General features: G+C 62.8%; 1 protein-coding gene across 1 annotated transcript in view; it reads right to left on the reverse strand.

The window, feature by feature from the left end:
* The window catches only part of ZFPM1 (zinc finger protein, FOG family member 1), a 55,009-nt gene that overhangs the window by 14,550 nt on the left and 13,231 nt on the right, over positions 1-27,228 (reverse strand). Inside the window, 2 exon segments of the mRNA XM_017859283.1 lie at positions 2,959-3,092; positions 26,386-26,508. Of these exon segments, the coding sequence (XP_017714772.1) occupies positions 2,959-3,092; positions 26,386-26,508 (257 nt within the window).

Consider the following 27,228-nt stretch of genomic DNA (forward strand, 5'->3'; position numbering starts at 1 on the left):
TCCATCCATCCATCCATCCATCCACTCACTCATCCATCTATCCACGCATCCACCCATCCACCCATCATCCACCCATTATCCCCCCACCCATCCATCCATCCATCCACCCACCCACCTACCCACTCATCCATCTGTCCATCCACCCACTCATCCACCCACCCCTCCAGCCACACATCCATCCATCCATCCATCTACCCATCCATCCGTCCACCTACCCCTCCACCATGAGTGTTTCTGTATCTGACTATAAATTCTGAAGCTGGCTGGGCCCCTCGGGTCCCTTCCTGCAGCCCCGGGTGTGGCAGAGGTGGGAGCAGTTGCTACATCAGGGAAGCGACCTGCCCCAGGTCACACAGCAAGTCAGTGCCAGAGTCCACACTCCTGACTTGGCCGGGGACTTGGGCACTCAGTTTCCTCACTGGGTGCTCACCCCCCACTGTCCAGAGGTGGAGGACTGAGGGGGAAGCCACCCTGGCCCCATTCACCCCTGCCTGTGAGCGAGCCCCAGGCCTGTGGAGGCTGCGGGGAGGGTCACAGCATCGCATCTGCACCCCTCCCCCTTCTCCTTCTACAAAGAGAGAAGAAAAGCCGGCAGCAGCTGGGGTGATCCGGGCAAGAGGCGACGTCCTCCTCAGGGAGGGGTCGGGGAGAGAACTGGGACCTATCAGCCAAGAGCCACAGGGGCCCACTGAAACGCAAAAATATTTAGACAATAAATGAAGTATCGGAAAGGCGTGCATATCTTGAAGAAATCAATCATCTTGTACGGTGTGTCTGGACACTCGGCGCCAAGGCGGAGATAGTGCCTCGCTGGGGAGATAAGGGTTAATCAAGGATTTAATTCTGCAGGAGATAAAGCAGAGGAGGAAAGAGTGGAGCGGGGGCTCCTTCCTCCCCGGGCTCCCTGCAGTGCCTCAGCAGCTCCTCTGGCCTTCGCTCCCCTTGTGCCCCCAGACGTTATCTCCCCACTTGGGAGGGTTTCTAACCCTGCGCCCGTCTCCCCAGGATGGCCTGTGCCCCAGGCCAGAGCAGGACTAAATGCGGAGGCAGGCAGGCAGGGAGGGGTGACTGCAGCCAGGGCAAAGGGCAGCCCGTGGGGATGACTCCCAGGCCGGTGCCAGCCCCTCAGCTCCGTCATTAAGGAGTCTGCGAGGGTCTCTGGGGATGGGCAGACGTGGGTTCTAGTTCTCCCTCTGCTGTTTGATCCTGGGTACTTGGGCAATTCACTTAATGTCTTGGAGCCTCAGTTTTCTCATCTGTCAAATGGAGTGGCAGGACCCACCTCGTAGGATACAGGGAGGAGGAAGTGAGGATGGGCCTGTGGTGTGTCTGGAACTCACAGAGCCCTCTAATCTCAGCCCCTACGGACTTACCCCTGGTCTCTACCTATGGGTTTTCTTGACACTTTGAGAGTTCAGAGATGAGAGCCACGGAGCTCCCAGCCCATCCATTCATTCCTCCTGGCAACCATAAATGCCTGCCAACATCCCCACATCCCAGCACTCCGGAAGGATCAACTGCCACTTGCACACATACAGTGATGGGGAGCTCACGCCCCACAGAGCCAGCTCTAAACACCATGGCTTCCTTCCTGTGGTGCAGCTGAAATGTGGCTTCTTCCACGGAGAAAACTGACCACCACTGAACTTCCACTCCTATTCTTCCACCTCCCTGCTCCAGGCCATGGGGCCAGGGAGCCACCCCTCCTGCAGGGCTGCTGGCCGCAGCGCCCACTGAGCCATGCCCCGTGTCAAACACCACTTCTGAACATCTCACGTGACCTGCCCAGCTGCCCTCGCAGGCAGGGGTACCATGGGCCTCCCTGCTTCACAGACAAGCTTGCAGCCCTGCCTATGCACCTTCTCAGGGTCTGCAGGCTCAGACGTAAAAGGAAGCTTTAGGCGCCCCTGTGTCTCACCCAAGGTCCCAAAGGCTGAGGCAGTGGAGGCTCACAGCGGGCAGGGGCCTGCCTGCAAGGAAATGGCATAAAGGCAGGAGACTCCAGGGCCTAGCGAAGGGGGACGCCCTCTGTCCTGGGCCAGCTTCCCAAGGAATCCCTGAGCGGCCTGGGACACGCATCTGCCCGCTCAGTGGCAAAAGGCTGTGTGAACGACCCAGGAGGCCCCAGACCCTATGCCGCCCATGACGTGGCCCCATGCGTACTCACAGGTTTCTGTATATCAGTGCCCTTTCTTAGCTGAGACGTGTTTTAAAAGAAACTGTTATACCCTCTTCGGAGGAAACTGTACTGACTTGTCATAAGTCGGAGGTGGCCCCAGAAGTGCATCCAAGACAAACCACACAGGCATTCGTGTCTAGCGGCAAGGGGCTGCCTTGGAAGGCTCTGCCAGGCAGGGGCTATCACCAAGGAGGTGAGCACTCGTGCCAAGGCCATGGAGACCACGGGCCTGACGGCCACGCCTATTGTCAGAAGGGTCTGTGGGGACAGACGCAGAACTACCCTCTTGCCCTCTGCTGCAGCGTCCTAACCGCCCCAGTACCCCCAAGGCCTGGGCCACTGCCCTCTGCTGCAGCGTCCTAACCGCCCCAGTACCCCCAAGGCCTGGGCCACTGCCCTCTGCTGCAGCGTCCTAACCGCCCCAGTACCCCCAAGGCCTGGGCCACTGCTTTGCTCCTTCCTCCCCTTGAATGCTCTTCTCCCCTGCCCCAGTGCCCAGTCATCTGTCAAGGTCCTGCTTAAAGAACCCCTCCTCCAGGAAGTCCTCCCTGAGGCACCAAAGGCCCAATATCACCTCCTACAGGAAGCCCTCCGTGGGCCCCCAGGCAGTGAATCCCTCCCCGCCCTCCAGGTCCCAGTGTCTCAGGCCCAAATCTTCCCACAGGCTCCACACAAAGTGGCCAGAGCTCCTGGCCTGGCGTCTAAGCTGGGCCTGTCCCCTGGGTCAGTGTTGCCCTGTATCGGGTGGGCGGGCAGGGGTGGGGGTGGGGGCTGCTTACCGGCTCCACCTGCCCGGGGGACGAGGCTCCGGTCTGGACACTCCCGTGGAACGGGCCCCAGGACAGGCCCATGGCGAGGCTGAGTCGGGCCCGTACACGCCTCTGCCCATCCTGCACCACCGGCTCCAGCTCGTCTGCAGAGAGACATCGCAGGCATGAGGCGTGCCTGGTCTGGGCCTGTCCAGCCCACCTCCCGCCAGGGTCGGCCCAAGGGGCAGTGGAGCGTGGCAGTCCTGGGGGCCTGGGCTGAGTGGCAGGGGCTGGCAGGTGCTGGGTCCCAGGGGCCTGGGCAGCCCTGCAGCATGATCTCTATGGCACTGTGGGGTATAGCGACGCAGCCGGGAGGATGCTTGCGGCTGGTTGTGAGCCCTGCGATGGTCGTTCTCCAGGGCAAGGGCTGCAGGTTAGACAGGGCCCACAGAGCCCAGCCGCACGGTGCAAAGCTGGCGTGAGTTTGTGTCATGGCTGACAAGTGGCCCCCAAAAGATACACCAGCCTGCAGTCTATGAACATGCTCCTATTTAGAAAAAGGGTCTTTGCAAATGTAATTAGATTAAGGCTCTTGAGATCAATGGGATTATCAGGTGGGTCCTAAAACCAATGACAAGTATCTTTCTAAGAGACACAGAAAAGGAGACAGAAAAGACCATGAGAAGATGGAGGTGGAGATGGGAGGCAGCCATGAGGGTCGCCTGAAGCCCCCAGAAGCTGAGAGTGCCAGGAGGGAGCCTCTGGAAGGAGGCTGGCCCTGCCGACACTTGGACTTGGGACTCGGAGCCTCCAGACTGGGAGAGGGCACACGTCCGCCGTCTGAACTTAGCACGCAGCCCAGGACACACACACACCTGGCCCTCACCCGCCTCCTGGAGTCTCAGCCTCCTGGGTCGACAACAGGGACGTGGCTCCTTCCGGGCCGTACACCCTCTGCCCAGCAAGGCCGGGTCACCTTTACCTCTCCCGTGGCCAGGGCTGCCTGGGCCCACGGAGGCCTCACGTGGCCTAGCCTGGTCCCCTGGCCACAGTGCTGTGGCGGCCCCACTTCCTGGAGCCCCGATTGGGCAGGCTGTGGCCTTAATGGGCCTGATGATCAGATAGCTGCTTGCCTAATGGCAGAGATAACATGTAAATACGCCGGGAGGCCCTGCTAAAACGTTTTAACTGGGTCTTTGTCTTCCCCAGGGCAGATAAGATGGCAGCGAACCAGGAATGAGAGGCCGAGGAGGCCTGTATCCCTTTATCAGCCCCCAGGAGGGGACGAATGGACTGGGGGCAGCAGGAGCGGCTCTGCTGTCTCAGCTTCATGGCTGCCAGCCCACCCAGAATGCCTGGGTCCCGGCCCAGGGCTCTGACCACCGGGCCTCCCTCCTCCCCTGCCCCTGCCCCTGCAGGGTTTGACACCAAGAGGGTGACCAGTGTGAGCTGGGTCCCAGCATCCCATTCACACGGGCCAGCCAGCACCACATGGCCCTATGGGGTCGTCCCCTTGTACAGACGAGGACATCAAGGCCCCTAGAGGCTATGGGGCTAGCAGCAGGGCACTGGGGTCCAAAGCCCTAGGCCTGGCTCCAGGGGCACCCTGTATGTGACAGTGGTGGGGGCCTGGCCCCTCATGTCCCGGCTGCACCTGCGTCTCTGGCCTCCACCTGGTCAGGCCTCAGGGGTGGACATGGGAGAGAAGAGACTCCCCAAAGGGGAGCTCCCAGTGTGTGTTCATCCGTCCCTCTGTCCAGTCTCTGGTGGGTCCTGAGTGCCACCATCAAGTGAGCCTATGTGTCACCCCTCAGTCAGGGCTGGGGCCACAGGGAAGCATGTGGAGTCCCATCCGGACCGTCAGAAACACCCAGAGCTTTGTGGGTGGGCAGGGTGGGGGGCAGAGGACCCTTGTCTGAGAAGCCCCTGAGGACATGTCTGGACCCATGAGTGCTATGACTTCCTTTCAGAGAGGGAAGGGGTTGCATGCCTTCCCCTCAGGTTCCAGAACATTCCTGACCACAGTCTCTGGGCCTGCTGGGCACGGAGCCCCCAGTGGGAGCCCCTGCTGTTCCTGAGACACTGCTGTGCACCTGGAGCTGGTGCCCACCTTTCCAGGGGTAGGAGGAGCTTGGGCCTGCAGTGTCCACACCTGCCACATGTCACACCTCAAGGGTGTCGAGGTCCCTGTCCTGGTGGCCCTGGGCTCTTGCTTGCCCCCTGCCCTCATGGGGAAGGGGGAGGGCAGCACTGGTGCCCACCCTACCCGGTCCACGCTGCACGCACAGGCAAACGGTCCTGCTCCCTAATCGGAGCTCCAGGGCCAGCCGGCAGAGCCTCCCAGATAAGAGCGTGGCTAGCATTTCCCGTGGCGGCCGCCCCTTCGGGGTATCACGCACCGCCAGAGAGGGCTGGCTCCGATAAAGGTGGCCGTTCCACTCGCCCAGGGGCAGAACCCACCACTCAGGGATGGCCGGGGGCTGGGCGAGGGGCCTCCAGGGAGTCCAGGGATCGGAGGGGTGTGGGGCTGGGGACCAGGGTGATGGTCACCACGACAGCCCATCTCCCTGGACCAGGGTTCAGGTTGTGTCTCCAAGGGGCTGTGCATGGGAAAGGTGCCTCTTGGGGGTGGATGCAGGGCCACAAAGGTGCCTGGATTGGTAAGGGGAGCATGGCTGATTTTAGCCCCAGCTCACCCCAGGTGCCCTTGTGCAGCATACAACCTGTGCAACTGAACATGGAGGCCGTGGTGGTTCTCAACACTCATCTGCTCACGTAACCTATTTCCAGCCCCCTGTTCCTGCAGAGACCCTTTCCCAACCAGAAACAAAATCACATTGGAAAGTGGGGGTGGGTGAGGCTCCTACTCCTGGCAGATGGGGTGCCTCCTGAGGTCTTGACTCAAGGCTGAGAATGGATGGAAATGTCCGTGAGTGAAGATGAGAGACCTGAGACTGGGGGCCAGGGGATGCTGAGCTGGGTGGGAATGGGCGGGAAGACAAAGGCAGATGTTTTTTTAAATGGTCTGTAAAATGGCTGGGGGATCCAGACAGTGGCACCCATGGAGATGGCCAGCACCCAACCCCACCACCAGGAAGCCCAGGGCCCAGTGAGGCTGAGGAGTGCCCAAGTCACACTGGGAGCTCTGGCTGGAGGTGGGACCAGAACCCATGGTGAGCTCTGTGCTTGTCCCACCACAAAACCCTGTGGGGAACCCGGGGCAGCAACAGGCAAGCCACAGTCTTGGCCTTGGGGCTTCCAGAAAACACAGGCAGTGGTCAGACACCCCCATGGCACCAACAGCTCTGAGGGCGGAGGCCAGTCAGGGTGGGCTTCCAGGGGGAGGTGTCCCTCCCTGCGAGCCTCCTGTGACCGGTCTCTCTGCTTCCTCTTCCCCAGCTCCAGAGCAACTGGGTTGAGCCCAGCAGAGATGCCAGCTCCAGCCAGGTCGTCTCTGCAGATGAAGAATGGGGACGCCAGCTGCGGCTCCCAAATCCCCATGGACCCAACATGAGTGCCTGCCCCATGGACCGAGCCTCAGCCGGGCCCAGCAGGACTTGAGGGGAATCTTCCCAGCTGCTCTGAAGTTACTCCTCCCAACATTCGTGGGGGAGACAGATCCAAGAGGTTCTGTCTCTGGCCCAAGGGTAGGCAGCGGGTGGGTGGGTTAGAACCAGAGCCCCAGGGCTCTTCTGAGCTGAGGTGGGAGGGAGCGGCTGGTGGCCCCATGGCTGACACTTCCAGCTCTGGCCTCAGTTTCCCCATCTCTAGACGGGTCTCCTGAGGAGGGGGAGGGCCCGAAGCCACATAGGTAAGCCCCACAGGGGGCGTGGGGCCACCACTATAGGCACAGCACTGGAACAAGGATTAATTTATTCAGGCAAACAGAACTGCACATGCCATCTCCAGAACAAACACGCCGTGCTGGGATTCAACTTCACCCCCAAGCATCTGCGAGGAACCAAATGAGAAGTTCCAGCCATTGCATATTTATATGATTGAAACATCCACATGGGTCTTAAAACCCTCCGGTGATACTCCGCGGGGATGGAAGCAGTGGGGGGCCGAGGACCAGGCAGAGCTCAGCGCTGCCGGCTGGGCCAACCCCACAGAGTGGGGAGCCTGGCTGAGGGGAGCCCAGTGGATCTGGCCAGGGTCTAGGGCCTTTTGGGGGTGCCTGGGGAGGGAGAGCTGGGGTGCGGAATCCACAGGCCTGGGGCCAATCCTGCTTCTGCCCAGCTTGCCAGTGGTTGTGTGTGCTCTGAGTCTCAGTTTACCCATACGGAGAAGGGGGTGCCCCCATGACGTTCCCCTGGGCTCGTGCCATGAGGGTAGGGGTGTGTCTGCCGGTGTAGCCAGCACTGTTCTCTCTCCCAGCTGCCCGGATGGGCTGAGAAGCTGCACCAGGTGGGCACCCGAAGGCCTGGGGCCCAGCCCAGGGCTGCCCCTGGGATTTGGCCTCCACCCCTGGGCTCTGGCTCTGCCCCAAAGGCCCTAGAGGGCCCTGTGGCCTCCCTCAACAACGTGGCCAACATGCCCAGCACAGGCACCGCGGCCCCCTCCTGACACACGTGTGGCAGCAAGCCTGTGGAGGAGCATCTGCTCCCATCCCGCAGGCCCAGAGACTCCAGCAACCAGCTGGGGGTCACACAGCAGGGAGGGCAGTTGCTCCCGAGACCAGACCCCAAAGCTGCTCTCTGGCAGAGGATCCAGGGCTCCACCCAGGATCATCTGCCTCCTGAACCGACTCGGCTCAGCCACCCGCCTCCCCAGGCCTGTTTCTCCACCTGAACCACGGCCCCGGCAGGCTGGCTCACAGCTCTGACTTGAGGAGGCAGGTGAAGGCGTCACCCTGTGGGTCTGAGGACGTCTGGGAACCGGGGCCCCTCCTGCACACAGCTGGCCTTCCCGCCTTCCAGGGGCCAGCTTCTGTTTGTGCCTAATGGCTGGTAGCCTCTGGAGCGCAAAGTCCAGCCACCCCCGATGGTGGGCTCTGTGGTTGGTGCCCACCGTGGGGTCACCCCAGCACCCACTTATCTAATCAACCCCATCGCTCCGCCCGGCCCTGCCCTGTGGCTCCCGCAGGCCAGCTGGGCCCGGCTTTGTTGGGAGCGGCCCTGTGTCAGGGATCATGCTGTTTGTTTTTGATAAAAGTCACAAAAAAGGAAAGAAAAAGGAGCAGGGGGAGGGAAGGACGACCCCAGGCTGGCGGAGTTCCGGAAATCTCTGTGGGTCAGCAGGTGAGGCTGGTGCACAGACCATGTGGGTCCTGAGAACACATCCCGCACAGACACAGAAACCAAGGCCAAAGAGGCGAGCGGCTCCCCAAGGTCACACTGGAGGCAGACCGGGGGGTGGCCAGGGGTCGACCGCGCAGGGTGGGGCAAGCCGGCCCCTCTGTCCGCCACAACGTGCCGTGTTCGGATCCGCTTGCTGGTCACGTGTTTGGCTCCCAGGCAGGCCAACCCTGCAGAGCCCATTTAACAGGGACGAGGGGACCTGCCCACGGTCACCATCTCCAAAGTCAGACCCTCCTGGATGGAAAAGCCCGTGATCCGGGTGGCAGCTGAGGCCCCAGGACAAGAGACAGGTGACAGAAGGGGAGTGAAGGCTAAGCAGCTCCTCCCCGGCCCTGTGACCTCCACGCAGGGTCTGTGTCCCCTCTGCAGCCTCAGTGGCAGGCCCTGGCCCTGTGTGCTGCAGCTGCCTACAGGAGGCAGAGCCCTGGTTCCCAGGATTCACCAACCACGGCCCATGGCGGGCACCAAAGGCCACGTCTGGGAGAGGTTCTGAGTGAGCATTGGGATGGGCCTGTGCCAAGGAGAGACCAGGGAAGCCCACGTGGAGCCGAAGGCCTGTGGTTGGACTCTGTGGCCTTCTCTGTGGCCACAGAAGCCTCTTGGGCAGTGGAAAGTGTGGTCCTGTGTGGATATCATGGCCTCCCTCACATGTGATCCTCCCAAGATCTGGCTGGGAACAAACGCGGGCCTGGTGAGAAATGGATGGGGGACAAGGCTGGGAGTCCAACAACTTCTTTCCTTTCCTTTTTCTTTTTTTTTTTTTGAGACAGAGTCTTGCTCTGTCACCCAGCCTGGAGTGCAGTGGTGCGATCTTGGCTCACTGCAGCCTCCACCTCCCAGGTTCAAGCGATTCTCTCATCTCAGCGTCCTGAGTAGCTGGGAGTACAGGTGCTTGCCACCACACCCGGCTAATTTTTGTATTTTTAGTAAAGAAGGGGTTTTGCCATGTTGGCCAGGCTTGTCTTGAACTCCTGACCTCAAATGATCTGCCCACCTCAGCCTCCCAAAGTACTGGGCTTACAGGTGTGAGCCACCGTGCCCGGCCCACCAGCAACTTCTTGACACATCCTCGACCCACTGGGCCCCTTACTGTGGCCCCCTTTTTAGGTTTCTGCTTACAGATGGGGCAACCAAGGCCCAGAGGGGGGAGTGGCTGCTGGAGGCCCCCGAGGATGGGCTGGGCAAGGGTGTCCTCCCAGGCGGGCTGTGGGGCTGGCCCATCTGCAGAGGGGCCTCACAAGGGTCCCTTGTGAGCGTCCGAACGCCTGGGTGCACGGGCAAGGTCAAGGTGCACTGTGGGCAGCTGGCTGTCTGCAGGGGGCCTTTCCCACAGCCATGTGGGCCCCACAGGGCTGCCACTTCTCCCCAAGGCCCACATCTGCCAGAGCTAGATGGCATCTCCCATGGGGGCTGGTGTTCCCAGGCCTGTAGAACCCACAAGACCCAACCCACCCTTTGGACAGTGGCTGGGCATCGTCCTCTGAGCCGTACCCCATTCAGCCATCCTGCCAGGGCATGGAGAATGCTGACACACCCAGGTCTGGGACCAGGAGACCAGATCTATGCGGTACCAGTCAGTCAGTGTGTTCCCTGGATCAAGCCACACCTGAATGCCAAGTCAAGAAACACAAAGGGGCCCAGGCTTGACTCCAGCCCTGGCTGGGTCACTGATGGCCATGGCACCTCTGGGCAGGCCTCAGCTCCCCATCTCTGAGCTCTGGAGGCTGGGACATGGTGCTGAGGGGACGAGGCCAAGAGCTCGGGGGATGATGGGGGCTGTTTCTCCTGTTCTTGTCTGTGAAAAGCAAGGCCCGAGAAGCTGGGGGCCACGTGGGAGGTTACACAGCCAGCAAGTGGCATGAGAGAGTCGAGCCCAGGTTCTTCTGATCGCAAACCCATGACTGCAGCCCAGGCCATACCCCCACCTGCAGTGAGTCCCACCCACTGGGCAGCGGGCTCTCCACGAAGTCCATTCCCCGTTCACAGACAGGAGCCACGGAGCAGGGTGGGCAGAAGGCCACCTGGTAAGGTCAGCAGGACCACAGCCCTCACTCGTGGCGGTGGCCCTGGCTGTGGCACTCGGGACAGCCGAGATGGAAGGAACAACGTGACATGGGCTAGCGAGAAGGGAGACGGAGCCGCCGGATGAGACACAGAGACGGAGCCGCAGGCGGATGAGACGTGGGTGATGGGATCAATGGATGCACCAAAGCTTGGAGGCAAAGCCACTCAGGGCTCTGCAGATTAGCCCAGCTCTTGGGGGCCTGATGAGGGTTCCCGCCCTGCCTCTCCCTGGGTCCCCCCAGCACCCCTCAGAGGGTCCAGGTCCCTGCAGCAGGGCTGAGTCTGGGAGAGGCAACAGAGGAGCCTGGGAGCTGCATGCCCAGGATGGGTAGAAAAATGGATCAGCTTTGCTGCTGCAAAACCAGATGTCACAGACGTCTGGGCCCTCCGGCCACGCTGGGGATATGGCTCTGCTCCTCAGAGCTGTGCCCCGTGCACACCCAGTGATGGCTACCGCCCTGTGGACACACACTCAGTGCACAGCCTGCCCTGCGCACCCACTCTGGGGCAGCCTCTTGGCCAGCCCCCATTCAGTCGTTTCTGGATTATTCTGTGTTATTGTGTGCCCAGCAGTGGGGCCAAGCCCCAGCACAAGACCCAGGTCCATTTCACTGAGGGGAAACAGAGGAGGGGCCTGCTCAAGGCCTCCCAGCACCCCGCCCTGGGAGACCCCAGGCCCACTACCTCCTGCCCTGGTGCCCCCCACCCCTCCCCTAGTCTCCCCACCCCCTGCTGTGGCCTCCCTGCCTCCTGCCCTGGTCTCCTCTGCTTTCTGCCTGGCATGGCCCTTGTTGACCTCCTGGCCATGGTGCCTGGCCTCTGCTGGGCCACAAACCTCAGAGCACCCTGGAGGCCAGTGGAGAGCCCAGGGTGGGGTTGGCCCAGAGCCCCAGGCCTCCTGGACAAGGGTTTTCTTCTCACCCCAGGCCAGAGGTTAACAAAGGGCTTTGAACGCCAGAACCTGCCTTCCTGAGATGTTTCCCTCAGACCCTGCACTCATGGTGGAGGGCTTCGGGGGGCTGGGGCTGTGGGGGGTGCCTTCCTTTGGGGTGAGGCACGTGGCCGGAAAGCCCTGTGGAGGCCCTGCCAGCAGCTGCACCTGCCGAGGCTCTCTCTCTGCTAGAGGTGGGCCTCACACCCTGTGTGCCCACCCTCCGAGCGCCCGCCCACCCAGCATGGTGGTCTCCTTGCCAAGTTGTGCTTACATCGCAGGAGGCCTGGGTGGGATCAGCAGACAGGTGGCATGGGCATCATTCCTGGGAGCTGACAGCAGGGGGTGCTGGCTCCGGGGAATGGTAGGTGCCAGGCACAGTGCTGCCTCAGGGCCAGCCCACATGGCACGGTGCCAGGACCCCAGGAAGCCATCCGTGTGGAGGGTGATGCCAGCCCCTCCCACCTCCTCCCTGTCTCCCAGGTCCCCAGAGTATTCACCACCTCCTGGGAGCACCAAGGGGCAGAGGTCTTGATTTCATTAACTTTGTCTTCCTGCTAGACTGTCAGCCCCTCAGGGCCGGCTTTTGACGGCTGTGTCCCGAAGGCACTGGAACACTGGGGACCTGAGTGCCTGTGTTTGGAGGAGGACGGCACCACTTCCTAGGAGAAGACGCAGCCAGCGCACCCTGGGGAGGGACTGGCCTCCTCGCCAAGGCCCTGCCCGGCTCTGGGCTACAAACAGGCAGTAAGGAGCAGCAGGCACAAGGGCCACGGCTTGGCTTGGCCCAGCCTGGGCCTGGCGTCCACTGTGGAGCAGCTGCGTCAGCCACCGGGCGAGGGAGTGGCAGGAAGGGCCGGCCCCAGGTGCTGCAGCCCCCGGCTCTGCCCTGCCCACCCGCCAGCTGGTGCCTGTGAACTTCTCTTCCTATCGCCTGGAACATCGCTGCGATTATTGATTTTTTGACACAGAACAACAGCCCATCTTTATCGGGCTGAACCCTGGCCCCAGCTAATGGCAGAGCTGGGACCGCCTGGGAATAGCAAGGAAGGCAGGGTGAGGCCGAACTCCCCTGCAGGTACCTGGGGGCCCTCGTACCTGCAAGCCCAGTGGCCTGTCCTGGGGAGGGGTGTCTCTAAGGGGAGGGGCAAGGACCTGACCCTACGGGGGCAGTGGGGCAGTGCTCAGGCCCAGAACTGCCCTTTCAGAGGCCTCGAGGGCAGCTCGGAGCCAGGTCTTGCCTGTCTGAACTCCTTCCATGGTGCTCTCCTGGGGGCTGTGGTCTCACCCACCACCACCTTGGCCCCCTCTAGGGCAGCTGGACTGGCAGGCAGAGCCCCATGGTGCACAGGGGGGCCCGTGTCCCTCCATGTGCCCCCGAGGGGTCTGTGCACGGGGCCCAGCGAGGGGCTCTTTCTCCCCGCACCCTGGGCGGCGTCTCTGCCACTCTGCAGCGCCTCCCCAGGGCTGAGGAGTCCGAGAGCCACAGCCTCATGTTACCTCCAAGCAGGGAGACTGGCGGCCTCTCCGGGCTTCTGGAAGGCTAAACACCCTGGGTCCTGGGCCTTGGTCTTCCTGCCTGGGAAGTGGGGTGAGGGAGCCGATTTACCCCCAGGCCCTAGTAGTCTGGTCTTCGGGGACCCTGAGGCCTGAGAACTGGGGTGGGGGTCCCTGGCTGTCCCCAGCCCTGCCCCATCCTATCAGTGGCTGGAAACAGGACGTTAGATAAGCTGTTTACACAGGACGTGTTTTCTTTGCCTTATCTGTGTCCTATCGGCCCGGGCGCCCAGCCTCTGCCCGTTTTTCCAGGGTCTAGATGGCCCTGAAGGCTTTCCTTCCCACCAGGCCCCTGCTCAGCCTGTGCATTTGCCCTCTGGGGGCTCCGTCTGTGCTCCATAGATGGGAGAGGGTGAGTGAGGGCCCGGGGTGCTGCCCCAGCCTTGGGTGAGACCATCCTACCCAGCCTGGCAGGCACCCACCCCCACCGGGGGCAGCTGTGGACACCTAGGCAGGTGCTGATGAGACGCTGGTGCCCACCGAGAGCGTCAGGACACTGCCCCCCCGAGAATGGAAAAGTCCCTTCCAGAAAAGGCTGCTGCCCTGAGCCCTCACTGATCCTTCGGTCTTGTCACCTCCACAGAGGAGGTGCTAACCAGGGGAAGACAGGCCTCGGGAGCCCAGGGTCTGTCTGGCACCCCGAGGCTCTAACCGGGATATGGAGCCTGTGCCCCGGGGTGAGCCCAGCCCCATGTGAGTCCCAGAGGCAGAAGAGTGCTTCTGTGAACTGTGAATGTGTCTCCTCTTCTAAAAGCTATGTGGGGTTTCATGGGCAGCCACAGAGAGTGCTGCCATGGCCCCGATCACCCCAACACAGATGAGAAGACCGAGGTCAGAGAGGACCTGGCCCCACAGAGCGGACCTGGCCCCGCAGAGAGGACCTGGCCCCACAGAGAGGACCTGGCCCCACAGAGCGGACCTGGCCCCGCAGAGAGGCAGCTGGCTGTCAGTCAGATGGAGGCCAGGCAGGGGCTGGGGAGGGTGGGGAAGACCAGGAAGCAGGAGGAGCTCTGGAGGCAGAACAGGCCAGCTCCTCCTCAGACACAGACCCCTCCACTCAAGAACCGGGGGCCCCCCAGACACAGCTCCCTCCCCTGTGCCTCTGCTCAGGAACCACGGGAGTCTCCACTGGCCCCTGAATCAAGCACTGTGTTACAATGGGGGTTCCTGTCCCAGGGGCGCGTGCTCATCCACCCACCCTGCCCCACTGAGCAGCACCAGCCCCCACCTGCAGAGGAAACGGCACACAGCCTTCCAGTCCCGTGGGGTTGGGGGAACAACAGCTAAAGGTGGGTGGGGGTGGTGACCACTCTGAGGGCAGCCCCGGATCTGCCATCCGGCCACTGTGTGTGCAGAGCAACCCACAAATGGGCCCCCACGTGGCCTCCACTGCCCTTAGAACCATCTTCCTTCTCTGGAGGAAACGTGGCAGGACAGCAAGCATTTAAAAAACAAATGGCTTACTGTTTTCGATATGCTGCCCTGAGCCTGTCCATGCCGGGATGATTTTTCTGGGATAAATTCCCAGGAACCAACTGCTGAGTCAAGGGAGGCAGCAGCTGGTGGTGCTGGGGCAGCCAGGACCAGGTGGCTCCGACCTGCGAGGTGGGGACCCTCGGCTGGGACGGGGTCGCCAAGGCCACTGCCTCCAGCAGCACTGGCTGGGGACAAGCCCAAGACCCCCCAGTGACTCCAGGGTGGATCCAAACGGAAACCTGGGGCCAAAGCCCCTGTCCATGGCCCCAGGCCGCCCACAGGGCACAGGGACCAGGTTGGGGGACATGGAGGGGCATGCACAGAAGCATCATGCCTATGGGGCAGAGGCAGGTCCTGAGTGCCTGGTGCCCGGGCCCTGGGCAGGGTGGGAGAGGGCGGGGGGCTGGGGTGGGAGGCACCCTCACGAGACACAATAAACCCCGAGATAGCATCTTGCCGCATCTCAGGGCCTGCGCGGCCCTTTCGGGCAGGATATGACCAGCCCTCGAGCCGATGGCGGCCTCTTTGTCCCATCTCCGGGGACCGATCTTATCGGCTGCGTCCACGGCCGCTGTAATGGAAAAGCGCGGTGAGGAAATAAAAAGTTACACACAGAGACGGAGGAGAGATAAATAAATAAATAAATAAATAAATAAATAAATAAATAGGGGGCGGGTGCAGCCGCCTGAGGGGTGGAGGAGCTGCTAGGAGGGTTAAACCACGGGTGGGGCGCTTGCAGGGCTGGGGTCAGGAGGTCAGGGCTCACCGGCCTAGTCCCCACCTCGGACGAGCCATGTGAACTCACTGTGTCTCAGTTTGCTCATCGGCCCAGGAGCCCTCCCAGTCTGGGGTTGACCCCATGGCAAACAGCAGTGGCAGGAGGGCCCCGCACCCACACCCACCACCTCCATCATCCACACCCGCTACCTCCATCATCCACGCCCGCCACCTCCATCATCACCAGCACCGGCAGGAGGGCCTCACACCCACACCCGCCATCTCCATCATCCACACCCGCTACCTCCATCATCCACGCCCGCCACCTCCATCATCACCAGCACCGGCAGGAGGGCCCCGCATCCACGCCCGCTATCTCCATCACCAGCAGTGGTGTCTCAGTTTCCCTCCTGGGCAGGAGGAGGTGGAGAAGTCAGGCCAGTGTGGGGAGGGGCCGGCCTTAGAGACCCTGACATGTCCCTAGCTGAGGCTGTACCCCACAGGGAGGGCCTGCTGTACCTGTTGGTCAGGTGAGGACACCAAGGTGTGGTCTAGGGACCCAGCACTGTGCCCAGGACCCAGCTTAGCCCAGGGTGGCCAAGATCTGAGCTGACCATGCAGACATGCTGGGAAAGAGAAACTGTGGGCCCTGCCCTGCCCCAGCAGCTCCAGGCAGCCTGAATTGTCCTGTCTCCGTCTCACAGATGAGGACCCTGAGCCCAGAACAGGGTGCAACAGGCCCCAGGTCTGTGGTGAGAGAGGTGACACCTGGAAGCTGGGTCTGCCGTTGTGCCAGTGGGAGGGCTGGTGCCAGTAACAGCAACAGTCCTAGCGGGGTGACAGCACGACCCAGAGTGACAGTGACAGCACCAGCAAGGTGACAGCAGCCAGGCCAGCAGCAGCTCTTCCTAACAGCACTGTTCCTGTGCTAGTGACGGTCACGGTGCCCACACTGGTGGCAACACGGGGCATAGTGGTGGGAACGAGGGCAGCTGGGGCAGCAGCTGCCAGCGACATGCTTGTGGCCTGCCCAGCGCCTGCCCACTGTCCCAAGGGTCCTCCCAAGAGCGCCTTGTGGCCATCTTCCTGAGGAGGCCACCAGCTCAGGCGGGGAGCTGACTGTGTCCCCGGCCATGCGGCAGGCCCAGGAGGGGCAGGGAGGGACGCTTCTGGGCAGCAGCCGGGCCTCCAGGGGCTCGCCCAGGTGATACTGGTGGGCCTGCCCCTGAGATGTCTGGGAGGGGCCGGTAGGGCAACGGCGGGGGCCCGGGTGGGGGCTGGTGGTGGGGGATGGCCGGGGCAGGAAGCTGGGTGGGAGGGCGGAGGAGGAAGCCAGCTTGATTAGCGCCTGCGGCCGAGATAGGCTGCCCTGGCCACAGATAGCCGCTCCCGGAAGGTGGTGAGGCCAGTGGGCAGCACGGCAGGCAGCCAGGCCCGGCCCCCACCCCCCAACCATGGGGACGGCTGGAGACCCATGGCTCCAGCTGTGCTCCTCATGGGGCATCCACTGTCCCTCACCCTCTGCTGCCATGGGGCCGAGGAGGGGCCTGGGGAGCCCACAGGACCCTGGGGGCTGGGCCTGGAGAGCCTGGACGGGTGGGCCTGGGCCCTTCCCTGGGAGGCAGGCCTGTGGACTCTGTGCCCACTCGGACCCTCCCCAGCATGGGGGTGGGGTGGCTACCTGACCTCTCCTGGCTCAGTTTCCCATCTGTGAAGGGGACACAGTGCCCACTTCAGCCAAGCACTTTCCTGGATCTCCCTCCGTCTGCCCCTGAACTGTCCTCCACCCAGCCAGCGGGATTCAGGGGCCACCCAGGTGGGGTCCCCCACACTGTGCACAGACCTGCCCCGTGCCCAGCCTGTTAGGCACCAGACTCCGCCCTGTCCACGTGCCCGGTCCTGCCTGCCCCTTGGCCCCTTCGCTGCTCCCAAAGTCAGCTGGGCCGGCCCCACCCCAGGCCTCTGCACCCGGCTTCCTCTGCACTAGCCCGCATCTCCAGCGTCACCCCCACGACTGCTCTCTCCTCCTCGGCGGCTGCTCTGGAGGCCGCATCAGGGTCTGTTTTGCTCACGCTGCATCGCCCTGTCTATGGCAGGGCTGGCACACAGTTGGTGCTCAATAAATGGAAGTACAAGAGAGTGAGTGAATGCGGGCTCTGCCTGCAGTTTCAGGACCTCGAGGCCCAGGTGACTTTCCTGGGGTGAAGGCTGAAGTCAGGGCCAGGTTCAGGAGGCAGCTTCTGTATGGCCAGGGCTGGGGTGGGTGCGGGAGGTCAGCCAGGCCTCAGGGTGCTGGCAACCTGGCCATGGGGAAGCCACAGGGCCCATGGGGGAGCTGGGGATGAAGGAAGGGGAGCCGGTCTCAGGGGCTGCAGATGGCTCTAGCCCCAACCTCAACCCTGACCAGGGGCTCTGCCCACAGGGCCTTGCGTAGAGAGGCAGGCCTGGGGTCTGGTGGTGCAGGCAGGACCCGGGTGCGGCCCCCACCCTGGCCTGGGGCCAGTGCTTGGGAGAGGGGAGGGAAGGGTGTCATGGGAAAGCTCAGGGCCAGGGGCAGCCAAGGTGTCCACGCCAACCACCCAGGGTCACGCCGGCCAGAGCCTGCGACCTCTGAACTTGTTTCCAAGATAACTACCCTCTGCCACTGCAGGTCTGACTCTGAGCTCACTGCTGCCTCATCCCTGCGCTCACTCCAGATCGGCGGGGTGCCCCCGGCTCAGGGACTGCGCCCTCAGCCTGGGACACCGTTTCCAGATGCCCGTCACTCATTTGGGACTCAAATGTCGGCTCAGCGAGGCCAGCTCTGCCTGCCCCTCGGATACATGGCGTTCCTACCACGTCATGATTTGGGGTGTCTCCCTCACCAGAGAGCAGATCCTGGAGGGCCTGGGCTGTGCTGGCCTGAGCATGTCCCTCATACACACGCTGGTTGAATGAACACACCACTTCCTTCTCTTGACTGCTTCCAGGCGGGACACCCATGTTCTTTCTGGTTCCAGGGCCCATGTCCCTCCACCACACACGTCCAGGGTAGGCCCATCCCTGTCTATTCCCAGCACCTGATACACGCCCGGCCCCAACGTGCTCAGCAAACCTCCAGGGAAGTGGTGTGGCTGCGAGACACACAGCCCCTCCTCGGGTTCTGGCTCCAGCTCCCCATGGCCCCCTCTGCCCCGCTGTGAAGTGGGGCAGGGTCTGGGGCTCCCTCTGGCGACCCCTCAGGTGGGCCCCTGTTCCCTAGGACAGCCAGAGGTGGTGGCTCCTGACCCAGCACTGGGTCTGGTCTATGGAGCTGACCCCAGGCTGACCCCTGCCATCCGCCAGGGTCCCTTCCCCCCCGTTAATCTAAGACTAATAGTGCTATCGGGGGCAGCGCCGGGCTGCTGATAAGGCAGAATAGCTGGAATGATTTCCCACCCACGCACGCCGGGTGGGGAGGGAGCGCCGCCGCCTATCGGCCCATCTCCCCGCTGTCCATCAGGCTGGGCCCCCGCCTCAGCCTCCTCCCGATAGCAGGCCTTGAGGTTTGCGTAGACGCTCGGCCAGCGAGATTAGTCAGATGGAGCTCAGCCCAGATAACCAGCCCGACGCCCTCACACACTTGGGTGAGGATTCCCAGCCTCAGGCAGGCCCTGTCAGGACCCTTGGGTGGGGGGCCCTTTGTGGGCCTCAGGCAGGAAATAGCGGACAGAGCCCTCCTCCGGACTCACAGCAGCCGCCTGCTCCCAGCGCCGGGATGCTGTACCAGATTGCTCACGGCACAGCATCTGGACGAACGCCCCCCAAAAACCCTTCAGGATACCCATTTTACAGCCAAGAAAACCGAGACGGCTCCTTGCAGTCCCTGGCACTGAGCCCCTGCCCTGACCCCTCTGAACCCCATCCACACCTGGGCCCTAATGCTCCAGCCACGACTGACCACTTGAACCTCAGGCCCTGAGCTAGCTGCCTGTGTACACCCAACCCCATTCTACTGTGTCCGTCATGGCTCAGCGTGGGGCTGGGGCCGGGGCTGTCCACCTGCTGCCCCTCCCATCTCTCACACTCAGCCTGACACTTGAGTGTCCCTTCTGCTGGCCAGCAGTGCCCTGGAGACATGGCCAGCCTTCCCATCTCTGCCACCAGGGCGGCCCAGGACAGAGTGGGGATGGAAAAGTCATGACTTGTATGATCAGCTGGAATTCACCTTGTCCATAGTGGTCCCGGGAAAGAGCTCCAGGCCCTGAGGCACTTACAGGTGGAGCGAGCCAGAAGCAGGTGTTTGCGGATCCTGGGCAAGGGCAGGCCTGCCAGCCCCCCGCCCACAGGCAGCGCTGCTCAAGTCCCAGCCCCATGTCCACTCAGGGTTGGACCACCGTGGCCAAGCCGCCTCACCTCGCTGAGCCTCCGTTTCCCTAACTGTAGAGCGGGACCCAACTCAGACCTCCCCTGCAGGACTGGCTGCTGGACACAAGAGGCCCTATGTGCCAGGAGTCGAGAGCTCCCCTCACAGGAAATGCCCAGTGAGAGGTGATCTCCTCAAGTCCCTTGTACATGACCCATGCTGATGTGCTCTTATGCCCAGCAGTGTGTGGGTGAGGGTCCCTGTCCCCACCCCAAGCCCCCTCTCTGTTGCTTTCTCTCCCCTGTGGCACACCCTGGGCCAGGGCAGGTGGGGACTTTTGTTCCACAGCCTGAAGCCCCCATATGGGGGGTTCAGGGTCCAGGGGAGCCCCCTGTTCAGTCTCAGCCCCAGGGTACCCCAGGCCTCTCCCCCATCAAAGGCCCGGCTTCCCAGGCCCCGCTTTGCCCCTGGAGTCAGTGAAGTGGGGCGGGGTCTGGGCTTCATGGCGATTGCTCACCCGGGAACCGCACAGGCCAGGGCCAAGGTTGGGTCGGGTTCCCAAGCACCAACCCAACCCCACTCTGCCCTCCCTCTCCGATCCAGCCTGTCTCCAAGGCTGGGCTCCAGCCTGGAACCCCCAGCTCTGTGCTCTCAGGATAAAGCCAGCCCCGCTGCTGTCACATCCTGGGCCTCTCACCTCTGCCCAGGCTGGTACCTCCTCATGGAAAACCCTTCCAGGAGGCCAGGCAGGGGATGTGTGCTGAGCCCACTGGGAAAGTTCTCGCTGACCCCCAAGGGCAGTGGACGCCACCGCCGGGTGGCCTCCAGAAGCCTCCTCCCTTGGCTCCAGAGGACTCTGGGATGGAGCATCCCGCCCTGCCCGAGGATGGCCGTGGGGCCACATGGAGCCCAGGCTCAGGCGGGAGCTGCGGGTGTCACTGCTGGGAGCCTGCCCCGGAGCCTATGTGCAGTGCGGCCACGCTCTGCCCTAGACAACCCCAGCTCCCATCTCACAGGCGGACCCCTGTGCTCCTCTTGCCTTAGCCCCTCCCCATGGCCCAGTGGCATTTTTTTTCACACATTTGGTTACCAGGAAAAAACTCTAGGCCCCGAGATGCTTCCTGGTGAAGGGGACCCCACCACCCTGGCCCCCAAGTGGGCTCTTGGCTGCTCACCTTCCGTCTGGGGCCATAGAGCCCAGGCTGTCCTCATGTTACTTCACACACAGAGTGGTGGGAAAGCCCCATGGGCCTCTGAGGCCGCCTCCTCGTTCCCCAGCTAGCATGGCACCCTTGGCACGGTCCTGCCTTTAGCATCAGGTCTTAGGCCATCCTTCCCACCCTTGGTGCCTGCACCACACTGTTTCCCAGACAGACACAGGCAGAGCTAGGGGAGACTCACTCTCTGCCCACCCAGCAGACCAGACACCTCCTCTGCACTGGCACAGGTGGGCAGGTACGGGGCCAGAGGAAGGACAGAGAAATGAGGCCCCCTCGGTGCCCCAGGATGGAGAAGTGAGGCCTCCTTGGTGCTGCAGGTGGCCCTGGGCAAGAAGCTTTCCTCTGAGCCCAGTTCCCCTCAGTTCTGCCCAGCCTCACAGAGGGAGGTGGGGGAGGTCTGTTCCAGGGGGAGGGGACTCCACACTCCAGGGTCCAGCTCCCATGCTCTTCAGCTTCTTCCTGCACCTGTTTCCTTGTGGCCCAGCCTGCACGATTACTCTCCGGGCAGACGGCCACACAGGGCCCGTGAAATGGGCCAGCCCAGGACCCAGGGAGTCGAATGGGACCCCGGCTCCACCCCTCCAAGTCCTAGTGGGATGGCATGTCTGAGCGCCTCCATTTTCCAAGGCAGGAGTGGGATGCCCAGGAGTTCCAGGACTCAGCCCCACATCCCACAGTGGGACAGTCCTGCAGGATGCGCCATGGCCGAGCTGCTCCTGAGCACGTGCAAGGATTATAGATTATGGCTTAGCCATTTGCATAGCAGAATCTTAAGCAGCTGCCCCTCCGGCAAACAAGGTCATTTCAAAGATAAAATAGGAGCTCTCCGCCTCCTGCCGCCCATCCTTCCCTTTGCATCCGGACTGGTGGCTCCAGGGAGGAAGAGGGAGTCCAGGCTCTGGTGGCCCCTGCTCTGCCTCCACCCGAGGTCCCTTCTCTGTGGCCACTCCTGGGATCGCGCTCAGACCCTGGCCCTTCTCTCCTCCTGCCGGCACCTCCTGCTGCCTCACTGGAGTCCAAGACCACAGGCCCAGTGACCAGGCTGCACTCCTGCCTGTCCACGTCTGCCTCGCCCCCCACTCAGGCCCTGCAGCCTCCTACCCATGCAGGGCTGTGCCCTCTCCCGCTGCCTCTGCTCCCTACTGCAGGGCCCCGACTCGCCCTGGAGGCCTGCGGACACCCCTCCTGGAATCAGCTCCTCTCTCCGCTTCCCCCTTGCTTCCGGGTTTGGTTTGGGTGGTGACAGCAGGGTTTGGTGAGGTGTGACTGGTCCCTGTGACGGGAGGCTCTGCCTGCAGGCAGCCTCTCACCCCGGCGGGTGTCCTGCTTTGGACATCGAGGCAACGACCCCACTGGTGGGTCCCGGCTCCCGCCTGGAAGCCTCCCTGGTACCGGGCGGGTAACGGGGTTTGGGGGGTGAGCTTCTCCTGCCATGAGGCCATGGTGACCGCCACTGACAGGGGAGCGCAAGGTGGCTGCTCCAGGCCCCTGCTTGGCCGCCTCTCTTGGCCGCAAAAAGGGGAGTTCCAGGTTGCAGATGGTGGCTTCTCCCCGCAGAACCTACCTGCACCCCCTAATCCAAGAGAACCTAGGCCGCCCCGGGGTGGCTGACAAGCTCAAGGCCCACAGCCGAGGTCTGGGAAGCGGCTCCAGCCACACTCTGCGCTACACACTCTTCAGTCCTCCTCCTCATGGAGGCTTCCTGCGGCTGCAGCTGTGGCTCTCCTTACATCCATTTTGTAGATGGGGAAACTGGGACCTGGAGAGGTCAGGCGGCCTGCCTGCTGTCACTCAGCGAGGCTGGGCTGTAGAGCCCGTGCTCCCATCTCAGAACAGCTCCAGGCGCCCCCATTTGAAGCCGTGGCGCTCCAGAGCCAAGCCGCTTGCAGCAGACAGAGCTCAGAACTTTTGAAAACAAAAACCAGCACCCACTGAGTGCCTCCCTGATCTCTTTTTAGGGCTCTGGGAGCACCAGGTATCAGGTAGGGCCAGGAGGGGGCTGAGGTGGGGGCAGTAACAGGGCCAGGAGATCATAGGAAGTCAAGACAATGGCCACGTGCACACCGGGACAGCTCTCCCCACCCCGGGACAGTTCCCCGCACCCCAGGACAGCTCCCTGTACACCAGGACAGTTCTCCACATCCCGGGACAGCTCCCCACACGCCAGAACAGCTCCCTGCACCCCGGGACAGCTCTCCGCACCCCGGGACAGCTCCCCATACCCCGGGACAGCTCTCCGCACCCCGGGACAGCTCCCTGCACACCAGGACAGTTCTCCGCAGCCCGGGACAGCTCTCTGTACCCCGGGACAGCTCCCCGTACCCCGGGACAGCTCTCTGTACCCCAGGACAGTTCTCCGCACCCCAGGACAGCTCCCCACACCCCAGGACAGCTCCCCATACCCCGGGACAGCTCTCTGTACCCCGGGACAGCTCCCCACAGCTTGGGACAGCTCTCTGGTGCTTACAAAGTCCTTGTGCGCCCAGAACCTCACTTACATTTGCAGTAGGTGTTGGGGGCCTCTTGGGTATCCCCTGGGAGGAGGGGAGGGGCTGGGAGGCCTCCCCTCTGCCTAGTGTTACATGGTGCCTCCAGGGAGTCCCTGACCACCAGGGATAGGGCAGCCTGGCTAGACCCATGGTGGAGCAGTTGGGGGAGGCGCCGAGGCCGGGTCTCTCCTCCAGGCTAACCCTGTCCACCTTCTGGACGTCCACAAGTCCCCATCACTTTCCCTGGGAAATGGGTCTAACCGGGGTTGGGGTTGGGGGGTTTCCCAGGACACCTGTGAGCCTGGGTCCAGCCAGCAGATGAGGGCCCTGGGCTCCAGGCTCTGCAGCGCCACCAGGTTCCACCCACAGGCAGGACAGATGGGAAACAGGCTCAGGGCCCAGTCACTTCCCCAAAGCCACAGGGTGCAGAGTGCACCTTGGTCCAAGCTGGGGCTCCCTCCACCCCAGATAGGAAAGGAGGATGGTGCCCCCCAGGCCGCCTGGAGAACAGGGCCCCAGGCCAGCTTCAGAGGGGCTGGGGCAGGTTCAGAGGGGCTGGGGCAGGTTCAGAGGGGCTGGGCCAGGTTCAGAGGGGCTGGGGCCTGCACTGTTTCCCATACTTGGGGATGGGTGGGGTAGGGAGCAGCCATGGGTCAGAGACCATGAAACAGAAATTGGGAGAGACAGGGGCAGAGACAGGGGTGAGGGAGAGAGGCATGGAGAGAGACAGAGAGAGAGAGAGAAAGAGAGGCAGGGAGGGAGGAAGAGAGAAGAACGGCAAAGAGAGAGGGAGAGAGGAAGGGAGAGAGGGAGAAGGCGGGGAGGGAGAGGGGAGAGAGAGGCGCTCACACAAGACAGAGCATCAGAGAGAGGGTCTGGAGACAAAAGGGAGAGACACTCAGGCCGAGCAGGGCAAATGTGGCCAATCCCCTATTGCGCCCCAACCACTGGACCGGTCACCTGGCCGGGCACTACCCTTGGGGCCACTGACCCTGCTGGCCATCGACGCACGGGCCGCCCCGAGAGATAAGAGCCCACAGAGCCTCCTTGGCTTCCTCGTGGGTGATAGCTCGGCCTGTGTGGGCTTGATAGGCCGTGGCCACTGCAGCGGTTGGCCAGCAGCCGCGTATCAGCTCATCACCGCCCGCTGCACAGAAATTCGTATCTGCGGGAGCCGATAGGGCACCGCCCGGTCCAGAGGATGCACACAGCACAGGAAGCTCGGGGGTGCGCCCCAGCCCCAAACCACGGCCGGCCTCAGGGGCCCAGCCCTTCCCGGCGCCAGGCTCCATCCCCCAGGGCCTCCTCCGTCTGGAGAACAGGAGGATGATCTAACCCCTCTCAACACTGCAGGGGTGGACAGGGACCCGTGGGGTGACGATCAAACTAGTGTCTATGAACCCCAGGCCCAAACCCAGCTCCACCACCTCCCAGCCTCATGATGGTGGACGTGTGCTGCATCCCCGGGCTGGGCCTCCTCCTCCAGAGACTGGAGTCACCATCTTGGCCCCTCTTGGGGCTGGCGTGAGGACCGCCCAGCACCCCGTCTGCCCAGTGGCTAACTGGGTCCCACAGGTACACAATGGTCCCTGCCACTGTGTGGGTGGTCTCCACTGAGAGAGTGTGGGAGCTCTGAAGGCCCAAGGGGGCCTGTGTGCACCTTCCCCGCTACCCTATTCTACAGCTGGGGACATTGAGGCAGTCAGGGCGGCCCCTCCCAACCCCACAGCGCTGCAGGTGAAAAGGCCTGTCAGGCTGACCCTGCAGCGAGGGCCTGAGGCACCAGCACCTGACCAAGACCCCCGAAGACACCAGAGCCTGACCGACCCCTGACAGGTGTGTCCTGGGCCTGCCCCCCACCTGGTGTCCCTGAGGAGAAGGCACGCAGCCAGCAAGTTTCTGCCATGGCACCCGGGCCCCCCACCATCTTTGGGTCCCAGGTGGGTAAGCCACATCGTCTGCTGTGCTGGATGCCTGGTCCCCCCTTCCTGGGGGACAGCAGGAGGAGCCCATGAGGACCGCTGGCCACGAGGCCCCAGCATTGCCTCGGGCAGCCCCACAGCCCGTGCAGGTGTGACTCGGCTTCCCCTTGGGGCCGGGTCATCCTAGCTGTGGCTGCCCAGACCCACCCCTCTCTCTGTGGTCCCGGCTGTCCCGTTGTGGGAAGGGGCCTTGTTGAACAAGAGGCCTCTCCACGCACGTGCCGCTGCCTACTTGCACCAGCGGGCCCGTGGACCCATCTTTCACGCTCCCTTGCTGCTGGGACCTCGCTGACCCCTTTCCATCTTGGCCCCCGGGAAGGAATGGGGTCCCTCCGCCTCAGCGAAGCCTTCCCTGCTCCCCAGGACGGCGAGCGCCTCACCACGCTTCTCTCCACAGATGGGGGCCCTGCTGGTGTCATTACGGCCGATTGCGCACTCTGCGACGGCCATCTCTCCCGGCTGTATGCCTGGCACATAGCAGGCACTCAATAAATGTTTGCTGCATCTGCACATGCGTCTGGCTTGAGCACCTGCCCCTCCTCACGCCGTCCCTCCTCCACGGGGACCTTGCGACCCCCACTCCGCCTCTGCTGGGCCTCCTCCCTCCCTCACCCACCAGCTCCCATGACGGCCTCGGTCGGGCAACCCTGGGAAGCCACCCCAGACCCCCAGACGCTCCTCTGGTTCCTCGGGCCACGGGATTTATTAGGAACAATAGACACAATCTGACTGCCGGTGTTCCCTGCGTTCATAAATGGATGGAATTCGCAGTCCCCGAAGGGGCCACAGGGAGAAGCCGTTCGTGGGACTTCTGGGGTCAGAACTCCAGCTGCAAATCACGGAGCAGTCACCAAATCACCCTCTAGGACACACCCTGTGGCCCAGGCCCCGCGGGGCAGTGTGGCTCGGACTCCGTCCCCCACAGCCTACAGCCACTCTGGAGTGGGGTGGGGTCCTCTCCTGCCCTTCAGGCCTGAGTGCCTGCCTGGGCACCTCAGCACAGCTCTGAATCTGGGCCCAGCTGGGAAGGCCATGGGCCCAGGCAGCTGAGATGCAGCCTCCTGTTCCCACCTCGCTGCCTTTCCCACCTCTGAGGACTCCTTCCTGGCCATCACACTAGCTCCTCTTCTGCGGCCCAGGCCAGGCTCTGATCCAGGGAACCCCCCAGAGCTTCCTTGTACACCACGTGAGGCCCAGAGATTGGCCCGAGGGTGCCAAGCTGCAGCGATACCACCAGCTGCACAGGTTGGCTGAGCTTTGGACTAGGCACAGGCCTGGGCCTGGTGGGTCTCCAGCAACCTACGCACCCGCCCCAGCACCCACGTGGCCCTGTTCCCAGGGGCCGGGCCAGGCTGCCCGGGAGGCGATATTGCTGCCTCCACTGCCCACATGGTTACCTGGCCCGCTCCAGGGACTGCCCGGCTCTTCCTCCGTGGGCCTGGGTTCCGGTTCCTGTCCTTCCAGCTCCTTGGGGCCTCCTAGGGATGTGGGGGTCAGCGGCGGTGGGGGTGAGCTAACATCTGCAGAGAGGAAAACACCGTCACATCCCTCCTGAGCGCCAGGCCCTGAGCTGCCCCTCCCTGTGGCCAGGAGGGATGCTGAGGCACTGGGCATCGGCTTGGGGAGCTCGGGCCCAGAGCCACACCCACCTCCTGACTCACTCTCACTGGGGTAAGACAGACATCCAAGTTTTCCTCTTGGTCTTTTAAAACCCCTCATCCCTCATTAATTGTTGCAATGATAATTGTTATTCCAGCTGCTGTTGATAATTAGGGCACAGGATGGCCGACCCGACCGGCCTGCCCCAGCCAGCAGGCACACACGCGGCCGCCAGCTCCCCTGTCCCCTCTGCTGGCAGCTGGGGGCCCCTCCACCAGGTTCTGCACTGATTCCAGCCCAAAGGGCATGTTTGCCTTCCCAGCTGGCCTGATAACCACCTTGGCCCCGATCGATGCGATCCCATAAAGCCCCCCACCCTGTGACGTCACATGCCCACAGATTATTAATACCCGCGATAAGGGCTGTGATTAACATCAAATAAGTCAATCACACAGTATAAAAGTCCTATTATTTTTGGCTATAAATCAAAGTGGCTGGCATCTGAGCTCCAGCCACTGTGAGGGAGCCTCACTGGACCCGCCAAGCGGCAGACACAGCTCCCGCGCTGCTGTCTTATCGTGCCCATCGCCACGCTATCACTAAGGCCTGTGCCAGGTGCAGCCCTGGTTGTTTTTTCCAGC

This window comes from Rhinopithecus bieti, unplaced genomic scaffold (genome assembly GCF_001698545.2).
Source record: "Rhinopithecus bieti isolate Rb0 unplaced genomic scaffold, ASM169854v2 scaffold_1618, whole genome shotgun sequence".
NCBI lineage: Eukaryota > Metazoa > Chordata > Mammalia > Primates > Cercopithecidae > Rhinopithecus > Rhinopithecus bieti.